Source organism: Sorex fumeus, unplaced genomic scaffold (genome assembly GCF_029834395.1).
Source record: "Sorex fumeus unplaced genomic scaffold, SorFum_2.1 ptg000024l, whole genome shotgun sequence".
Taxonomy (NCBI): domain Eukaryota; kingdom Metazoa; phylum Chordata; class Mammalia; order Eulipotyphla; family Soricidae; genus Sorex; species Sorex fumeus.
Genome location: NW_026606081.1, coordinates 54,386,401 through 54,405,488, shown reverse-complemented (window position 1 = coordinate 54,405,488; position 19,088 = coordinate 54,386,401). Strand labels below are relative to the sequence as shown.

Sequence of the window (19,088 nt, the reverse complement as noted above, 5' to 3'; positions counted from 1 at the left end):
CCACATGTGGTCCCCCCAGGAGCAACCCACATATCATTGCTCAGCTGGGGTCATCTCAGAGAGACATGGTCCCGATTGTCTCCCTCTGGTCTCACCCCTGGGGCTCAGTACCAGTCTAGGAATTTCCAGGGACACAACACAGTTCCCAGAGCTAAATAAAATGTCCTTGTTAACCGACACATGCAAACCTGCATGCTCAATAGGTAACGAGTTCTAGTGCCCCTCTGTCCCGTCACTTACGGGTTGTTGTGTTTTAGTGGAATTTCCCAGGAGGTACTGTCACCTGCAACTGTGCCAGAGTTGAGACAGGTGCTGGCTTTGCTTCTCACTCCCTGCTCTGAGGCTGAGATGTGGGTGTGTGGAGGCAGCGCTTCGTGGGGCGGCGAGCAGCAGAAGGACCTGGTGCTTGAGTCTGTTGAGAGCGATCTCAGCCAGCACCCACCCCCGACACCTTTGCTTCTTGGGATGAGCCTTCTGAACAGTGACGTCGCTGTCTAGAATTAGGTGTTGTGACTGAGGGCCACGTGCTGGGCGCACGTGCCAACACTTGCACAATTTACAACGGTAGGTTGATCTCTCACGACTCCCTTTGCTTGTGTCTCCAGGATGAGCACCCTACATCCACACGCCTGTAGGATGGCAGATGTGTGCCTGGGTTCAGCAGTGGCCAGTCCTGCCTCCTGCCCGTACTCTAGCTGATACACGTTTCTGAAGGTTGATATCAGGCCTGGCACTGCAGTGAGTCTCTTCCTGTGAAACTGAGACAGGTGCAGGAACATGCACCCACTTGGCGCTCGCTTTCAGCAGACTGGTGCACTTGACCTTTAGCCCTTTGGGTGGAACAGAGCACTATGGGCTGTAGGCCATCTGCATGGACATTTCTTGGGTTTTGTAGTCAGTGCCCAGACCTGGGAACCTCCACTCAGCACGTTGTGAATGTCTGCTGCTCGGAGCTCCGTCCTCTGCAAGGCTGGTTGATTGCCCACTCGGCTGAGCACACCTGCTCCAATGATTTTTACACAACGCAGCGTGTGGTGTTTAGGCCAGAGCAATTGGGCAAGAAAAATGAAAGAGTGGTAACAGTCCAAGGAATGTGTCTTTGCTCAGAGAAACAAACTCCTTATACGTAGGAACCCTCAAAGAAGCCACATACCCCAAAGCTCCAAACTGTAAGAGCAAATAAATGATGTTAGCAAAGTTACAGGGTATAAAAATAAGTTGCATTATTCTATTGCTAATGAGTATTCAAAAGAGGAAATCAAAAAAGACGATTCTATTTGAGACAGCACTGAAAAGAATCAAGTACTTATACATTAAAATGAGACACAAGGCAGAAAACAGTATGCATTCCCTTAGGTGAATGGAAGGGGTCATATGTAAGTGGTAAGACAGCACATGCATGTGCGTGCTGATGGCAGGTGCCTGGCCAGGTGGTGATTGCGGCATGGGCCAGCACTGAGGACAGGTAACTCACCTGCATGCTGAGATTAGTCGATTACAGGGCAGGCTCACATGTAGTCAGTTTGTCCAGGACACGAGACTTCCCCGGACCACCGTCCTCTTCCCTCTAGGATCTGAATCAAGAGATGTCAGCAGTGCATGTAGAGACCCCAGTGCCCCCTGCTCCCAGCCTGCCCACTCTGGCTCCTATTTCCTCCCCGGTTCTGCCACTTGCTGACCTTTTCCTGGTGATATCTAAGGGCTGGGGAGGCCTCGGGGTGCATCACTCTTCATTCTCCATTCTGACCTGGAGCCTGGATGGTCCCCTGCACTGCCCACTTTCTTACAGCTGTGAATCTGTCTCTGGAGTGCTATGACCTAGGGACACTGGACAAGCCCAGTGACTGGTGTGTGTGTGTGTGTGTGTGTGTGTGTGTGTGTGTGTGTGTGTAAGGTGCAGCTGTGGGGATGGGCCTAGGGAACATAAGGCTTCATGAAGGCCACCCTTTCTCTGCTGCATCTGGCATCTAACTCACCTAATTGAATTTTGTTTAACTCGTATGCCTTATAAGAGCAACTGTTTCTGTGGATGGTCTTCAGAAGCTCTTACCAATGTGGAAGTTTGGGTCAGTCCTCTGTACGGAATACTTACCTAATCTCTTCAGTCTTAGCTGCACTGTTGAAAACATCACTTTCATATTGTTTTGGTTGGGAACATTGAATAAAACCAAAGCGTGAGTTCTGAGGGGAGGAGTGTGAGCTGTAGCCTCAGTGCACATGTCATTCATCAGCTCTCACTGCAGTCTCTGCTCTGGCCTCTTGTGCACCCTGGGCTCTGTGCTTCGGCCTCTCGTGGACACCCCTGCCTCTTTGCTTCGGTCTCTTCTGCATCCTGGGGAGGATGGGAGGTGCAGCACCCACATATTTTTTGAACTCGCAGGTGTCACACCCAGTGATGCTCAGGGCTCACTCGTGGCTCGGTGCTCAGGGATCGTTCCTGGTGAACTCCGGGGACTATATGGGATTTACCAGGGATTGAACCCAGGTAAACTGCATGCAAGGCAAATGCCCTACCCACTGTACTGTTGCTTTAGCCCCCCTTTATATATTTTTTAAATCATTTTTATTGAGGTACCAGATTTACAAATTCTGTTCATGATTCTTTCATGCATACATCGTTCCAACATTGCACCCACCCCTAGGGAACCCACTTCCCTGGCCAGTGTCCCAAGGTGATTAAGGGATTTGAGTAGCAAGGGCTGGCACACTTGAGACGGATTGTCACCATGATGGAGGGCTCTTGTTTATTTGTAGTGCACCCAGACCCCTTTCATAGAAGGGTTTTTGCCCCTTTGTAGTGTCCATTGGTAGTTCCATGCCGACTGGGTGAGGGACGGGGGGTCTGGGTCATGATTCTTGGAGACAAGTAAAGTGGGAAAAGCAACTCTTGGCAGTGTGTTCTGGTTGGACCTCAGGCGATGTGTGAAGAAATGAAGTTTCCTCCCAAGCAGACAAAGCCTGTGCGGAAACCAATGACGGCCGTGTAATTGTTGCCATGGGAACAAGTCCGTGTTTCTTCATGTTTGTTGAACTTGTCTGGGGCAATGATAACCTAACCCAATTTTTATGCGATAGTTTTCTTTTTGTTAAAAAGTTGAATGTAGGACCAGAGCAATAATCCAGTGGATAAGGTGCTTGCCTTGCATGTGACTGACCTGAATTTGATCCCTGGCATCGGGTATGTCCCTCAAGCCCTGCCAAGAGTTATCCCTCAGCACAGAGCCAGGAGTCAGCCCTGAGTACCACTAGGTGTGGTCCAAAAAAAAAAAAAACCAACAAAAAAAGAGTTAAATGCATTTAGGGGATAATAACATTGTGGATCAGATACTGGGAATATTTAGGCATATTAATAATAAAGTGATAGATCCATCATGATGTCGGAGGGCAGTCATCTTGGTTTTGTAGTTGGTGAAGGACAGGCGGGCATTACGAATGTTTTTTCCAGCTTCTGCTGCATCTACCAGTACTGCTGCTCTCCTGTTTTTGAGGTCATCCTTGATGGCTTCTCTGCACTGTTTTGCCAGTTTGGACGTTTGCTTGTGGTTGCCTGAGGCACGTGCCAAGCCACGTTGCCAAGCACGTGCCAAGACTTCTTTGTCAAGACCCTAAATGATCGGTTTGAGGCTCTACATGTTCCTAAAATGAACAGATACCATTGGGCTACGCTAGCACGCAACCGGGATGAATGGAGACGTTACTGGCACCCGCTCGAATAAATCGATGAATAACGGGGATTAAGTGATTAAGTGATTAATAATAAAGTAATGGAACTTATTTTTATACCTGTAATTTTGCTAAAGAGCTTGGTGTGTGCTTTTGGGTGTCACTGTTCACATCCATGGCAGGGTATCCTGGTGACCTCCAGTTATGATGCTTCGTTCATAGTTTTTGTATTATTTTGGGGCCACACCCAGCAGTGTTCACGGCTTACTTCTGGCTGTGTGCTCAAGGATCACTCTTTGTGATGTTCGAGGGACCACGTGCCATGCTGGGGAATTAAAACAGGGTTGACCATATGCAGTGAACATGCCTTAAACCCTGTACTGTCTCTCCCATACCCATTCTTTTTGTAAAATGTTTATTTTAGGCACCATGATTTATAATACTGATAATGGCATAGTTTCATGAGTAGACCAGCAAGCTGCAGACTGTCTTTGAAATAGAAAGCAAATAATGACTATTCTGTTTCACTGACAGCAATTAATTATAGGAAACAACATATTAAAATATTAAGGTACTTTATTATTTCCTGTGAATCAGCACTTTGAGGTTGACCACCCTCAGTTCTTGTCAGTTTTCATGTAGCACCTGATTTTGATTCTCAAAAATACGTTAATTATGGAAAGAAATAAGATGTAAATTGGGTGGAGATAAGTTGTGAAAATGCAAACAGCACATAACAGAAAGTGGACATTTGAGCTCGTCTTGAGTTCTGGTCTGTCCCTGGTTCCATTGGTGCTTCAGGAGCGTACTGACCACTGGCAGATGTTTTTTGTCTGCCAGTCTTGTGAGAAGAGATCTCTGTTTTTTAACTTTCTTCTCTTTTTTAGTTGAATTCTGAATTACAGAGTTACAAAGATATTTTTGATTGAGCTTCAGGCGTACATTGTTCCAATTCTGTCACCAGTACCCACTACCCTCCACCAATGTCTTTGGGAGGAGTTTTGAGACCAGCCTCCTTCTCAACTTGGGGTCCCTCCTGGTCTCCCTCATCTTTTTTCTGTTGCTACCTACTAGATGACGAGAGCCAGTGCCTCACGCCCAGTGTGCATGTGCCATTTGGTGGTGGTGGAGCAGGGAGACTCTGGTCTTGTAACTTGTGCTTTCTCTGTACAAAGAGTAGAATGTCGCATGTGGCAGTGTGAGGCTGGAGCTGTACTTGCCTCATCGATTCCTGCCTCGTTATGTAAGGCTGCACAATTCACTGACCTTGCACTCAAGAAGCCTTTTTTTCTTCTTCAGGAAACACATGGAGTGAAGCGTTTGACTAAAGCTGGTGCTAACTCTGCTTGCGAACCTTTCCTGCAGCTACTTTGCATCCCAATTACCCCAGATGAATAAATGTTCCTCGCCTGCTGCCCTAGGGACAGCGGGGAACAAAGTTTAGATAGATCTGGAATCTTTCTCAGCACTGAAAATATGAGATCTAAGCTCCAATCACTGGAACTTTGTAATTTGCCTGTCAAATTGACAGGCAAGACATGGAATGGGTTATGGGGACACTGGTGGAGGCAAGCTGACAGTGGTGATGGGATTGGTGTTCAAATATTATATGCCTAGAACTTAACTATCAACAACTTTGTAAATCACAGCTCTTTAAATTAAAAAAAAATTTTTTAAGAGAAGGATCTGAAATCTGAGCCTGGGCCCATCTCTGTCCCTGGATATGTGTTTCAGAGCAAGGTCTCTAGTGAGGACTCCTGTAAGAAATCAAAATGTGTGTTATAGGAGCTGCATGTGGGTTGGATCTCTGGTACCCCTATAGTCCTCCGAGCCCCATCAGGAGTGATCCCTGAGCACAGAGCCAGGAGTAAGCCCTGAGCACCACTGGGTGTGGCCCAGGAAGCGAAGAGAAAACAAAAGTATGTTGTGGCTCCTGTTTCTTCTTCACTCAGACTTTGGTGCTTGGTTTGGGAGGGGTCCTGGTGTGTGAAGGAGCCTCATGCCTGGCGTCCTGTCTCCATTGTTCCTGTGGGCTGGGATGCTGTCTTCAGGGGATCAAAACCTGCCCTGGATATGGCCAGGAGGTTCTTGGAACTCATGGCCCCGATTCCACATCACGTGCCCCTTCCTGCCAGAAATGAATCCCCACATGTCCTCACTCTTCGTCTGTGTCCTCACTGTCCCCTGCCTACTGTGGGAGCGAGTCTGCTCGCCAGGGAAAGTCTTGGCACCCCATCCCCTTCGACTGACCTGGCATCTCGCAGATGTCTCAGTATCGTTGCAGACACCGCCCCTTCCTCTGCTGGGGGAGGGGTTGCGTTTCCTGCTGTTCTGTCTCTTGTCCTCACTTGTTCTCTCTGCATTCCTTCTGGGGCTTGGGAGACATCCTTAACCGGTCTCAGGGCTGATGGCGCCTGTCCGCAGCTCAGGGGCCCTGTACTGTGTCCTGGTCCAGCAGCCTTCTTGTCCCCACTGGGCTTCTGCTTCCTGCTCGCACTCCGGCTGCTGGTAGCTCAGCTCCTGTCCCAGGGGTGTGGCCACTTTGCAACTGGCTCCCTCCACTCACCCCTTTCTGCTCCACAATTCCAGCCCCAGGACTATGTCCCTGAGAGCCCTTGTGGGGGTGGGGAGCCTCAGTGCAGCACTGCGGGATGCTGGGGGATGGGGAACCTGAGTAGAGGCGGTCAGTAGGGCTGGGGTCACCTACTCACTGCTGCTGTCCAGGTCCAGGTCGCCAGGCTTGGAACCCTCCCTGCTTTGGTTGCTCTTAATCCTGTCCTTGGCTTCCAGGCACTTCCCCCTCTTGTGACTGTGCTGCATCCCTCTTGTCTGCCCTCTCTGAGTATTCCACAGGACTTGGGTTCTGCTTCTGATGCCAGCATGGGCTGTGCAGGACTGTGCCCAGGGAGCCCGTGGAAAGGCCGATGCACGTGATGAGTTCCTGAGGGGAGGACCTGGGCGTGTCCGTGTCTCTGACCCAGTTTCAAGTGCCTGCAGGATGTGGTTGTGTATCCGGCCACAGAGGTGCCTGAAAGTGCCCATGGCCCTTCCCACCACAGGCCCAGGGTTCCCTCACATGAGCCAGCTCTTCCCACAGGGGTCCTCTCCCTGGTACAGCCAAGTGGGGTCATTTCCAGACCCTGCTCCAACACAGCGCTACTCTCGGTCTGTGTTGTGATGTGTGTTGGTGGCATGTGGCTCTGGTGATGTGTGTTGGTTAGCGTGGCTCCACTAGGGTGTGTGTTGGTGATGTGTGGCTCTGCCGTGGTATGTTGGTGATTTATGGCTTAACCATGGCAGGAAGGGGCCAGGCCCTGTCACCTGTGCAGCTCTGCTTGCAGGACCTGGAGTGAGGACCCGCTAGAGTACGTGAGCAGGGTCTGCACGTTTGGGCTGGGAGTGACAGAAGCGAGGAGTGCGGTCCTTCTGACAGGGGCTAAGCGGGAAGTTGGACAATAGGAAGGAAATTGGGAAATGCAGCTGCTTTGCAGCGGGTTTGGGGCTGGTTTGTGTCCCTAGCAGATTTATCTTGATGACAAGGCATAGTCTGCAAAACTCTCTTCAGTAATGATGTGATCAGATGGCTGCAATGAACTGCAGGCTCACTTTGGATTATTAAAAGGGCTTAAATATTGTGAATTGATGTGATAATTATGGTAATTGTAATTGGATAAACGCTTTACTTGCCTTCATTAATGCTGCTGTGATACTCGCAGGGAAGAAGCACTTTCAGAATGTGCATCTTTGGACCTCTGTGAACTTTGAAAATAGGCCACTTTCTGCAGGGCTCAGACCTGAGGTGCTTACTGGAACTCATGGCTGTCCAGCTGCCTTGGTCCAATTGTAGTCCCTAGTTTGTGGACATGGAGTGTTTCCCTGATGGGGGTCAGGGCTCCTGGTGGGGGACAGGGCTCCATGTGGGTAAAGTTCTGTGCCCCCACCCTCACCCCCAGCCACAGCATCTCAGCTCTGCATTTTCAGGTGTGGATTGGGAGTTCTGTCTCTGGGTACCCTATCTTCCTACTCTTCTCCTCTCAGCTGTGTGAGGGGCTTCCAGCAAGGCTCCAGGCAGCCAGCGAGAGCCTGCTGCAGGCGGCAGCTATTTCTCCATTCTCCTCACTGGCAACCCTGAGGAGCCTTCCCCAAGGGCTCTCTCAGGTCAGAACGTGGGGCGCCTAGACCTGCCATCCTGCTGCTCCAGGTCAGACGGGCGAGTGAGTGCGTGTCAGGCTGTATTTTCCCATATGTGTCTGCTCAAGGCTCATGATTGTTCTGCAGAGGTGGGTGGTGTTCCAGAAAGCCCACCTGGACTCAGGAGGGTGGACTGGAGTCCCTCTGCTCCTGGTATCACTGGCAGCATTGGGTCCTTCCATGAAATGGGGGCGAGTGTGTGCAGATCTTTTCCTGCTTCTCGGAGCACTTGCCACATATGCCCCTGACCCACTGTGCACTGAGAACAACCCCCCCACCCATCACATGTCCCAGACACCTTCACCCAGCGTTTTCTGAGTCCTCCATGAGAGGTTTTCCGGGATGCTTGGGCCAGGAGATCCTGGCCAGAGATTCTTGGCCAACCAGGCAGGTGATTCCTGCAAGGGAGGGTGCGTGGCTGCATGGGTCTGTGTGGTCCACTTGGGGGCTCTCAGAACTGGTTCCCGTGGTGTGTGGAAGGCCATTTGGTGCTGGGCATTGGACTGATGTTGGTTGCATGCAAGACTCATGCTTTACCCCCATGTTAGCTCTACAACTCCCGAGTCTGAATCTGCAGTACTTGGTAATACTGCACGAAGTACTGAGATGCTGCTTATTATATTTTAATCATTAATTAAAATATTAAGCAAAATACAGAGTAACTTATCTGGTATACACCATTACACATCTTCTGCTAATGGCAATAAAGTGATTATAAAACCATTGAAAATATGGAGCTGTGCAGCTGAATGCCCTGATAATTGGATTTCACACATCGCTCTTGCCACCTATTGTTTCTGAAGTGATTGTGTCACTGAGACTTCATTATACTGTGAATGGTTTTCTGTAATCCTCATTAGCACACGCCACGTGGCACTTCCCAGCGTCCTAGCTCACCAGTTCCGTCTTTCCTGTTTCCACACGACCCTCTGCTCTCAGAAGTGTGGTTGAGTCTCCTCTCAGGCTTGTTGTCTGACTGGGACAGAGCGGGGAGGCTGGGCCTTGGCCGGAGCCAGGGCTGTTTGCTGTCGCTCCACTGGCATTCCTGCCTCTCCTGCGAGTTCTGAGAACTGTGCCTGAGCTCCCCTCTTCGAAACAGACCTTCTTGGAAGGGCTTCCTGTGTTGGTGATGGATGGCAGAGTCTTGAGTCCTGCTGGGATCTGCTTCACTGGGGTTCCTGGGCTGTCCTCCTCGGACGGAGAGCCCCACCTCCATGCTGGCCTCCCCCCTTGATGTCGCTCCCCTGTATCCTCCCTGAGTCAGATGAAGAGGGAGCAGAGGTCAGTGAGAACTGGGGTGACGGCAGGAGGAATCATTGTGCAAGGCACAGGTTTTGTGGCACAGATTAGGTGGGTCTTTCCACTCTGCTAAAAGCATGGGGCTATAAGAAGGAAGGGCCCAGGGTATGATAGGCCAGGGAAATGCAGAAGGACATGAAGGAATGCAGAAGAAATGCAGAAGGAAATGCATGTGGCATGAACTGGCTCAGTCGATGAAGCCCCTGTGTTAGGGGCAAGTTTGGCTCTTGTGTGGCATTTGTGGAAGGCTGGGAGGCTTGGGAACTGTCTTAGGACAGTTCACATGACCCTGAAGGGGTTCTGCCCCATAAGAGACTCCTGCATCCTCGAGAGCCCTCAGCATTCTGGGAAGGACTTGTGACAGGAGGAAGGAGCCTGCTCAGGGTCCTGTGACCGAGCTCGGGGTGGTTATGACTGAGGCAGAGTGGAGCGGAGCCAGGAACCCAGAGTTCAGGGTGGGAGGGTTCTGCCCCTGAATGCAAGCAGCCAGGAGAGAGGCTTCAGGCAGTGGATGTGCCAGAGGCTCACAGGGCACGTGGCTCCCAGGGGCAGCACTTGAACAAAGATGGTCAGAGATCATAGTCACTGTCACTGTCATTGTCATCCCGTTGTTCATCAATTTACTTGAGTGGGTGCCAGTAACGTCTCCTTTCATCTGAGTTCTGAGATTTTAACAGTCTCTCCTTACTTATCTTTCCCAATGCTGCCATATTGGAGGCTCTTCCAGGGTTCAGGGGAATGAGACCCGTTATTATTACTGTTTTTGGCATATAGAGTATGACATGGGGAGCTTGCCAGGCGCTGCCATCCTGATCATGGTCATATGTGAGAAAAAAGTGCTGGCAGGTCCCGAGTCCAGAAAAGTGTTCACATAGTGGCCTTGTGTTGACTGCTTGCAGGGGTGAGATTGAGCCCAGGACAAAATAGGGACAGAACCCAGGATAGAAGCAGGGGCAGAACCTGGGACAGAACCTGGGGCACATGCACCATGCAGACTTTGCCAGGAAGATGCCTAGACCACAGAGCAGGTCACTGTGTAGGGAACTGAGTTCTTCCCCTGGCCTCTCTTCAGCACTGAGGGGTCATAAAGGCTTTGGCAGAGCTGACCATACAGAGACTGGTGAAAGTAAGATAGTTTGAGATCACTGGAGACACGATGGCAGGATGTCAGTCCAGAGATCTCAGCACAGAGATCTATTGCAGGAGGTGTTTAGAACTGGACTCTGGCTGGGTTCCTGGCTTAGAGAACCCACTCTCCAATGCTTGCAAAGGAGACTGACTATGAAATGGTTCATTTTAATAAGTGTGTGGTGCCTGGTGAACTGGAATATGTCCAGCAGGACCACCAGGGAATCTATCAGACATAGAATCCACCAAGATGGAAATTCAGTCAGAGCCCAGAGCCCCTAACATGGGAATCCTGTCAGAGCCCACTGCCTCTAACTTGGGAATCTGATCAGACTCCAGAGCCTCTAACAAGGGAATCCAGTCAGAGCCTCTAACACAGGAATTCTGTCAGAGCCCAGAGCCTCTCATAAGGGAATCCAGTCAGAGCCTCTAACGCAGGAATCCAGTCAGAGCCCAGGGCCTCTAACAAGGGAGTCCAGTCAGAGCCTCTAACACAGGAATCCAGTCAGAGCCCAGAGCCTCTAACAAGGGAATCCAGTCAGAGCCTCTAACATGGGAATCCAGTCAGAGCTGAATCCTCTAATATAGGAATCCAGTCAGAGGCCGGAGCCTCTAACACTGCAATCCAGTCAGAGCCCAGAGCCTCACGGGCTGAGGGACAGGACACAGTGAAAGGGCACAACCACCCCATCAGCTCTTTTCCTGAGGTATCCCTAGTGGAGGCCATTGGGACAATAAAAGAAAATGTCAGAAACCAGACACTTATTTTCAGTCTAAGTAAAAGTGCTAAATCTAAGTGGGAACATTGATTGTAGAGAAAACAAAAAATCTGTAACCTAGGAGAATAAATCCGTGAGATTGTCAGCAGCAAGTTCCAAGAGAACCCAGTGGTGGCAGAGTGTCCTGGAGAAGCCCACAGACTGGCTGGTGGCCCTGGAGATGCAGACCACAGGACAACTCAGATGCGAAGGATAGTTTGAAGTTGTTGGGTAGAATAATGACCATTCAGCAAATTTATTGTAATGATTGCTAGGCCAGCAGAGAGAAAATAAGAATTTACTTCTTCTTCAAACTGATAAAGTTTCAGACACATTAAGAATGTAGTCATTAGATATGTTTGAGAAGCCCCAACAAAAGAGTTGATAGAGAACATTGAATTTCTGAAACTGACACATTTTTCCATTCAGAAGGCCTGTAGTGGGATTTGTGGGTTGGAGGTTGGACATGGTTCTGCCCATCAAGGTACACAGAGTGTACCTTTGGCACTGTGTGCCCACAGGCGGTCAACAATACTGTCTGACTGTATGTGTGGATGGTCTGGAGCAGGGGGGCATCAGGTGACAATGCAGTGCACTCCCAGAAGCCGGCTCATCATGTGAAAGAAGGTTCTGTATAAGCAGCCAGCTGAGTCCTATGCACACATCCTCAAGGGTGGGGATATGGCTCAGGGGCACAGCACGTGTTTGTAGATGTGAGCCCCAAGTTCCATTCCTGATCTCAGGGCTCCTGAGTACTGTGGGTTGTACACCCAGCACCACGGTTCAGGGCCATGCTCTGAACCATCCAACCTGCACTGCCCCCAAGTATTGCTGGGAGCCCCCCCCCCCACTCCCAACCCCGTGAATTAAAGTGAGAGAAAAATGCACAAACTATCTGAAAACAGAGAGATTTTCCTATCAGGGACAAAACTAGGAGATTGATGTTAATAACACGTGACATGCAGCTGATATACACATGCTGGCAGCTATTTGACAGATAGTGTCACATCTCTATTGGTGCTTTGTCCCAATGGTGTTGTGTCTCAGTGCTTCTGTGTCCCTGTGATATCACACTCCTACTGTCATGCCCCTAGTGATGTCACATCCTAGTGGTGTCAAGTCTCAGTGGTGTCATTTCCCTGAAGGTGTTGTGCTCCTCAGCCCAGCAGATCTCAGAGTTAGTTCTTTATCTGTCACCAGTCAGCATGCACACACACTGCAGGACTGTCAGCAGTCATCAGAAGCCGAAGCAGCCCAAATGCCCCAACAGTGAGGGGGTGTATAGAGTCTCCTGTGAGTCTTTGGTGCAAGAGAATTAATTAGTCATTCTGGTTGATGCTCTGGGGGCAGCTAGCTCCTGTAGGCACGTCAGAAGAAGCACTTGGTGATTGTGTGGTGCAGTGGAGATGGTCTCATCTCGCCTGAGGTGAGGCACTGTGGGCACCTACTGAGCAGAGCAAGCCCTGCAGAAGGAACCCAGGGTTCCTTTCAGCTTCTGCTCTGTGTATGATCCAAATAAAAAACAGCCCATTTTTGCTTCACACGAGCATTATACATTTAAAAGTAAGCTCATGGCATTTGGTAAATATGATCAAACAGACGTTTGTTTGCCTAGAGATTTGTTGATGAAATAAAACTTTCAGGAGGTGGTAGGAAGTGAAGCATCAGAGCCTTCCTGGAAACTCCAGCACCACCAAGTCCCAGGCATCTGACCTGTGTGCTGGGCTTTCGAGGACGAGCCGTGTGCAGCAGCTTGATCTGAAGCCATGTTTGCATCAGGCCTTGAAAGCCAATGCTCTTCTTCCTGAAGGTCCCTTGGGGGGTGTGTGAGGGCAGGGGTGGAGAACAGTGACTCCCTGGGTTAGTGTGCTGTGAGAGTTCCTGAGAATTCACAGTTCTCTAAAATTCATGCCTTCTTTTCTTGGTGCTGGTTCCTGGAAAGGAAGTAACATATTATGCGATCAGTTCTGCTCTTTTGTTTCATGGCATCTGTCTGATTCTTTTTACCTAATCCAGCAAGTGCCCAAGTACTGTTTCTGTCAGCAGGTTATCAGAAGTTTCTCCATCTGTGGTACCCACAGTATCCACAGGAACCCCTCCCCGCTTTATCCATGGTGCCAACAGTCCCTACCTGCTCCATCCATGGCACCCCACAGTGGCCGTATGAACCCCGCCCTGCTCCATCCACACACCCCAGAGTGTCCACACGAACCCCTCCCTGCCCCGTCCATGGCACCCCACAGTGCCCATGTGGACCCCATCCTGCTCCATCTGTGGCACCAACCATGTCCAGGTGGCTCCCTCCCTCCTCCATTCACGCACCTCGCAGTATCCACACGACCCTTCCCTGCTCCATCACACTTTAACTCAGCTAATCACATTTTAATCCCTGGTGGAAAATGAAAGCACTTTGTTCCTGCTGACCGCGGTACTTACCCAAGTGTTGGTTCCACACTGTTAACCAGGGCATCAGCCACCCTGCCAGCTGGCCCCTAACCTCTCCGAACAGGTGCTAACCCAGCTACTCCCAACATCCTAGTACTGACCATGGTGCTGACTCGGGGGCTAGCCCACGCTGGCGCTGACCATGGTGCTGACACGATATCCAGGGCACCCTGGCGCTGACCGTGGTACTGGCATGGACTTTTTGCCCATAACCTTGACGTGGGTGTAGCGTCCACATTGTGTGTTGACTGGGCACTGGCTCCATACTGTTGCAGAGCACGGGGCTGACCCAGTGCTTGTGTTCTGTCCACACTGCTGCGGCCTCTGGTCTGTCAGCATTACGCCCCTTCCCAGCAGGGGCTTCCGTGGATGCTCACAGTTCTGAGCTCATGTGACGTTGCACAGCACCCTGTGGGGCATATCCATCCTTTTTCACCAACTCTCCTTGTTTCTGCCCATTTCTTACACAGGCTCCCTCTCCGCCTGTGGCCTGACCCTGAGCCTGCGTCTGCCAGCAGCTCCGCCAACGCCCAGCCCAGCAGCGCAGCACCATGGGGACGGCTCAGGTACTGTGTGACCTCGCTTTCCTCCCCTCACGCATGCTCTCGTGCGTCTTCGCGGGGGAGAGGAGCCGGGGAGCAGGTAGTGGTCACGCCAGGTGGGTAAGTATCCATGGTGCCGTGGGGGGCGGTGTGGCTGCTTGGCTGTGTGCAGGCTGGTGTGCAACCCAGGGCAAGCCGTGCTGGGACTGTGGGTGGGCTAGGTGTGGCATGCACAGGTGGGTCTGTGCTGGGCACCAGAGGGACCCAGTGACCCCTGACCATGGAGGGTGCTTCTGCAGTCTGGTACTAAATGTTGTCAGTGACCTTCAGACAGTGCCCTGGGAGCCACCGATAGTCCCTGGATAGTCCCATGGGGGTAGGGATGGAACCTGTGGTTTCTCAAGGGGCTATAGGCAAGTTTTCAGCTTGCTCCTTGCCCTGTGTATACCTGTGTGCATTGTGAGAACCCCACCTGCCCCACCCATACTGACACACAGCACAGGGAATATCCAGGTGAGGGTGTCCACACAGTCAGGATGAGGGTACCCTTGGGTGGGACTTGGAAGAGCCTCTGAGAAGGCAGATGAGCTACCACCTTCCTCCCTTCAGATACACAGGGCCGACCTTCGGCACTCCACAGTGTCATTGTGAACCCCACCTGCTCTGCCCATGGCACCACAGTATCTACAGGAACCATTCCCTGCCTTACCCTTGGCACCTCACATGATCCACGTGAGCCCCTGGCTGCTCCACTCCTAGCACCCTCCATGACCATGTGAGCCCCTCTCTGCTCCACCTCTGGCACCCTTCAGTGTCCATATGAACCTGCCCTGTTCCATCCGTGGCACTCAGTGCCTCACTATACTCTAACTCTTCTCCATCCTTCACCATTGGGACTCTACCTATCTCAGGGTGATGTGGATATTGCCTCCTCTCTCAGGGTATGTGGATCGGGTTATTGATCGCATTGATCTTCTTAGTGAACCAGGATGTTTTGGTTTCTTGAATTCTCCTTGTTATCTTCCCCATCTCTTAGATAAAACATCAGGTCTTTATTTCCCTTCTACTGCTCCCTAGTTTGAATGTGATTTTCACCTGTCTGAAGGGCTAAGCTGCACTGTGCCTCTTTAGACAGTGTCAGGGGCCAGTGCCCTGAACTGATGGTGATTCTGTGAGATGCTGATGGGGCCCCTTGAATCTGTGATGGTCCTTGGGGCCTGTCAGCCTGACCCCTCCACACCAGCATCTGTGGGGTGTTACCACACTGTCTGGATGGGGTTGCCTGTGGTGTAGATGTGGGGACCAGAGGCGTCCTGCTCTAGTCATGACCTCCCACTCCACTGAACTGGAGCGGCTGTCCAGTAATTCTTGGTGGTACTTCCATGCCAGCGTGTTCTGTGCCCATGCTGCAGGATTTCATCCCCTGGTTCATGGGGCTCAGAGAAGGAGATAGAGGTTGCTGCCTGTTGTTCCCTACCTGTCAGCTTCCTCTGGTCTCTCTGGGTTCTTGGTGAAAGTTTCATGTCCTTGTGCAGAAGCCATATTCAGATTGGGTGTTCTGTTTCCTGAAACATTTGACAGGCTACCTGAGGAGGCCAGGCTGAGAAGCCTGTTTTTGGTCAAGCCTTGTATGTGAGACTGCAAGTCTAAGCAAGGTTAGGGTGAAGCACCTTCACAGGAGGTGAGGGTAGCTGTCACCTCGATCAGGGGTGAGGGTAACTTCACCTCAACAGGAAGTGTGGGTAGGTATCACCTCAGCAGGAGATGAGGGAGACAGTACCTCCATGGGAGGTGAGGGAGGCAACATCTTCATAGGAGGTGAGGGTTGACATAATGTTAAGAGGAGGTGAGGATTGTGTCACCTTAACAAGAGGTGAGAAGTGACAGTGCCTCGACAAGAAACTCCCCATCAATATGAGATTCTGCATGCAGGCTCTGAGGACATTGAGCTGGTTGGGGGCAAACTCACTTGGCTGGATAATCTACACTGGAACCTTCAGGATACCATAACATTGAGATGTCTTAGAAATAGCCCCCAGGGGGTTGTTCACATGGCCACTGTTTCTTTCTTGTTCTGGTTTGGTGCAGTAATTTTAGGCTGACCCTCACTTTGATAATCATTGCATTTGCAATCCTCATGCAAAATTTAGGACAGTACTTAAGCTTCTTTTGTGCTGAGAGGAGAACAGGCTGCATTTTGATTATTTTGTCTCAGTTAAAGTAAGAAAAAATTAAAGAAAAAAAATTTAATGTTGGTTCTGGGTCAAGCCAAAATAAACCTGAATATAGAAATCTAATTTGTTTCACTAAGGAAAATCTCTTTCCTCAAGGTAACTGTGAATAGATCTGTGTAGAATAGAGATAAAGATAATGTAGAAAGGGAAACAAAAAGTACCTGCTCGTTATCTTAAATGTCTCCGTATGATAGATCTGTGTTGGGAAATGGCCAAGTATCAAGATGCAGTTCATTCTCATTGAGCAAGAGCTGGTGGTTTTCAGTCAGGATTGCAGAATGCCCTTGTTTCTTAGTGTGTTTGACTTGGACAGCCCGACTTGCTTCGTTACTGAGTGCCTGAGTCCAGCTTGGCTTCGTTGTTGTCTAGGCAAAAACAGGAACCCACAGAGCTGTCTCGTTGGTCCTTGTCAGCAGGAGCACAGGCAGTCTGTGTTGACTGTGTACCAACTTCCGGTAAGAGGATGGTGGGGACTGAGCCTGTGGGGCAGCTGCCAGCCACTGCAACCCGGTTCTCATCCGCATCTGCCAGGAACCCTTGCTTGAGCACATGTGGGAAGTGTTGCACCGCTTGCCTTGGCTGGGCACTGGTTGTGAGGCTGGCTTCTCGGCTCTGGCGGGAGAGCAAGCCCTCTGATTTGCAGACATCGCTGCTGGCCGTGTATCCCTTTTCTGAGTACACAGGTCAGGTCTTCTTTCTTGCGCAGCAAGCACACTGATATAGTGACGAACTGTTAGCAGTGCCCAAGCCAGCATCATGAGATGGGCATGCCAGCAGAGTCCTGCTGTGTGTTCTGGGGGTTTCCCTAAACATTGGAGCTCAGCAGCAGTCATGGTGAGCTGTGTCTACACCCTTCCCTGATTTGCACCAAAGAATCATAGAACTTAAAGGTAGAAGTGCCATCTGATTGGCTACTTCATACACAAGCAATGTTGTGAGCGGTTCTCAGTTCATTGTCGTGTGAACCAGGAATGCCACTCCTACTCATGGGAATGTTGCTAGAAGCAGAACACACGGTCCATGGTAGGTTGGTGTCCAGCCACTGTCTCATGGCTTTACCTGTGGTCCATGACTCGTATCAGTGAGATGTTGTGTGCTTGCTTTGGGCACATTGTAGCCGACGGGCATCTCTGGTTCAGTGAAGCCAGGACCTGTGGGGTGGGTGGGGAGTGTGCTATGCAGGGGCCAAGACCTGAGTTGTGACACGGGCTGTGGGATAACTTGTAGTGCCCATCTCTTGAGGGGAGTTGTTCTGTGACATGAGCCGTGTCCAGGTCTCTGGATCCAGAAGCCCAGATGAGCCACCTCAATTTATTTCCTCTATTCAAAAAAATTTTATAACACTGTGATTTACCAAGTTGTTCATAATATAGTTGTTCCAGGCATCTAATGTTCCAACATGAATCCCACTACCAGTGTAACCGTCCCTCACCAATGTATCCATCCTGCCACTTTATTATTTTTTTGTTTTTAAATAAAAAGGTAAAGGCCCTCCCGTTGATCATCGATTTGCTCGAGCGGGCCCAGTAACGTCTCCATTGGAGACTTTGTTGTTACTGTGTCTGGGATATCGAATACTCTTGGTAGCTTGCCGGGCTCTCCGAGAAGGGCGGAGGAATCGAACTCGGGTCGGCCATGTTGGCCGCTTGTAAGGCGAACGCCCTACCCACTGTGCTATCGCTCCAGCAGCGTTGGTGGTATAGTGGCTAGCATAGCTGTTTTTAAATAATTAAAAAAAAATTTATTAGTGAAACACCATGAGGTACAGTTGTAGACTTACAGATTTTCATGCTTGGGTTTCAGTTATACAATGATCGAGTACCCATCCCTCCACCAGTGCCCATTCTCCAGCACCAATGATCCCAGTATCCCTCCCATTCCCCATCCCCCCATCCCACCCTGCCTCTGTGGCAGGGCATTCCCTTTTGTTCTCCCTCTCTTATTGGGTGCTGTTGTTTGCAAAAGAGGCATTGAGTGGCAGTCATGTTTGGTCTAGAGCCTACTTTCAGCATGCATCTCCCATCCTGGGGGGATCCTCCCAACGCCCTTTATTTGGTGCTCCCTTCTCTTCCTGAGCTGCCTTTTCCCCTGGCATGTGTGGCTGACCTCCAAGCCATGGGGTAAACCTCCTGGTACTAATCTCAGCTATTCTTGGGTGTTAGTCTCCTATTTTGTTACTTTATGTTCCCCAGATGAATGCAACCTTTCTATGTCTGTCCCTCCCTTTGTGACTCATTTCGCTTAGCATGATACTTTCCATGTAGTACCACTTGTATGTAAATTTCATGACTTCATCTTTTCTAATAGCTACATAGTACTCCATTGTGTAGATGTATCAAAGTTTCTTTAACCAGTCATCTTTTCTTGGGCACTCAGTTTTTTTCCAGATTCTGGCTATTGTAAAGAGTGCTGCAATGAACAAACAAGTGCAGATGTCACTTCAACTATACTTTTTTTTTGTCTCTCTGGGATATATTCCTAGGACAGCCTGCCCCTTTAGAAGGCACAAACAAATTGATTTCATATTGCTTGTAATGGGGCTGGAGCGATAGCACAGTGGTAGGGTGTTTGCCTTGCTTGCAGCCAGCCCAGACGAGCCGGGTTCAATTCCTCTGTGCCTCTTGGACAACCCGGCAAGCTACTGAGAGTATCTCCTGGCAAGCTACCCGTGACGTATTTAATATGCCAAAACACAGTAACAAACGTTACTGGGCCCGCTCGAGCAAATCAATGAACAACGGGAGGACAGTGACAGTGGACAGTGATTGCTTGTAACAACACAGGAAAATCACTGTATCACTGTATCACTGTATCACTGTCCTCCCGTT

General features: G+C 50.3%; 1 protein-coding gene across 7 annotated transcripts in view; it reads left to right on the top strand.

Annotated features, from left to right (window-relative positions):
• Nucleotides 1-19,088, top strand: part of DLGAP2 (DLG associated protein 2) — a 259,502-nt gene that overhangs the window by 18,413 nt on the left and 222,001 nt on the right. For 3 of the 7 annotated variants that reach the window (XM_056114028.1, XM_056114026.1, XM_056114027.1), the window contains exon 2: nt 13,955-14,142. In XM_056114028.1, the coding sequence (XP_055970003.1) occupies nt 14,036-14,142 (107 nt within the window). In that variant the 5' untranslated portion in view covers nt 13,955-14,035. Of the gene's footprint in view, nt 1-13,954; nt 14,147-19,088 lie in introns of all 7 variants that reach the window. The other 4 variants (XM_056114030.1, XM_056114029.1, XM_056114031.1 and 1 more) reach the window with 2 other exon arrangements.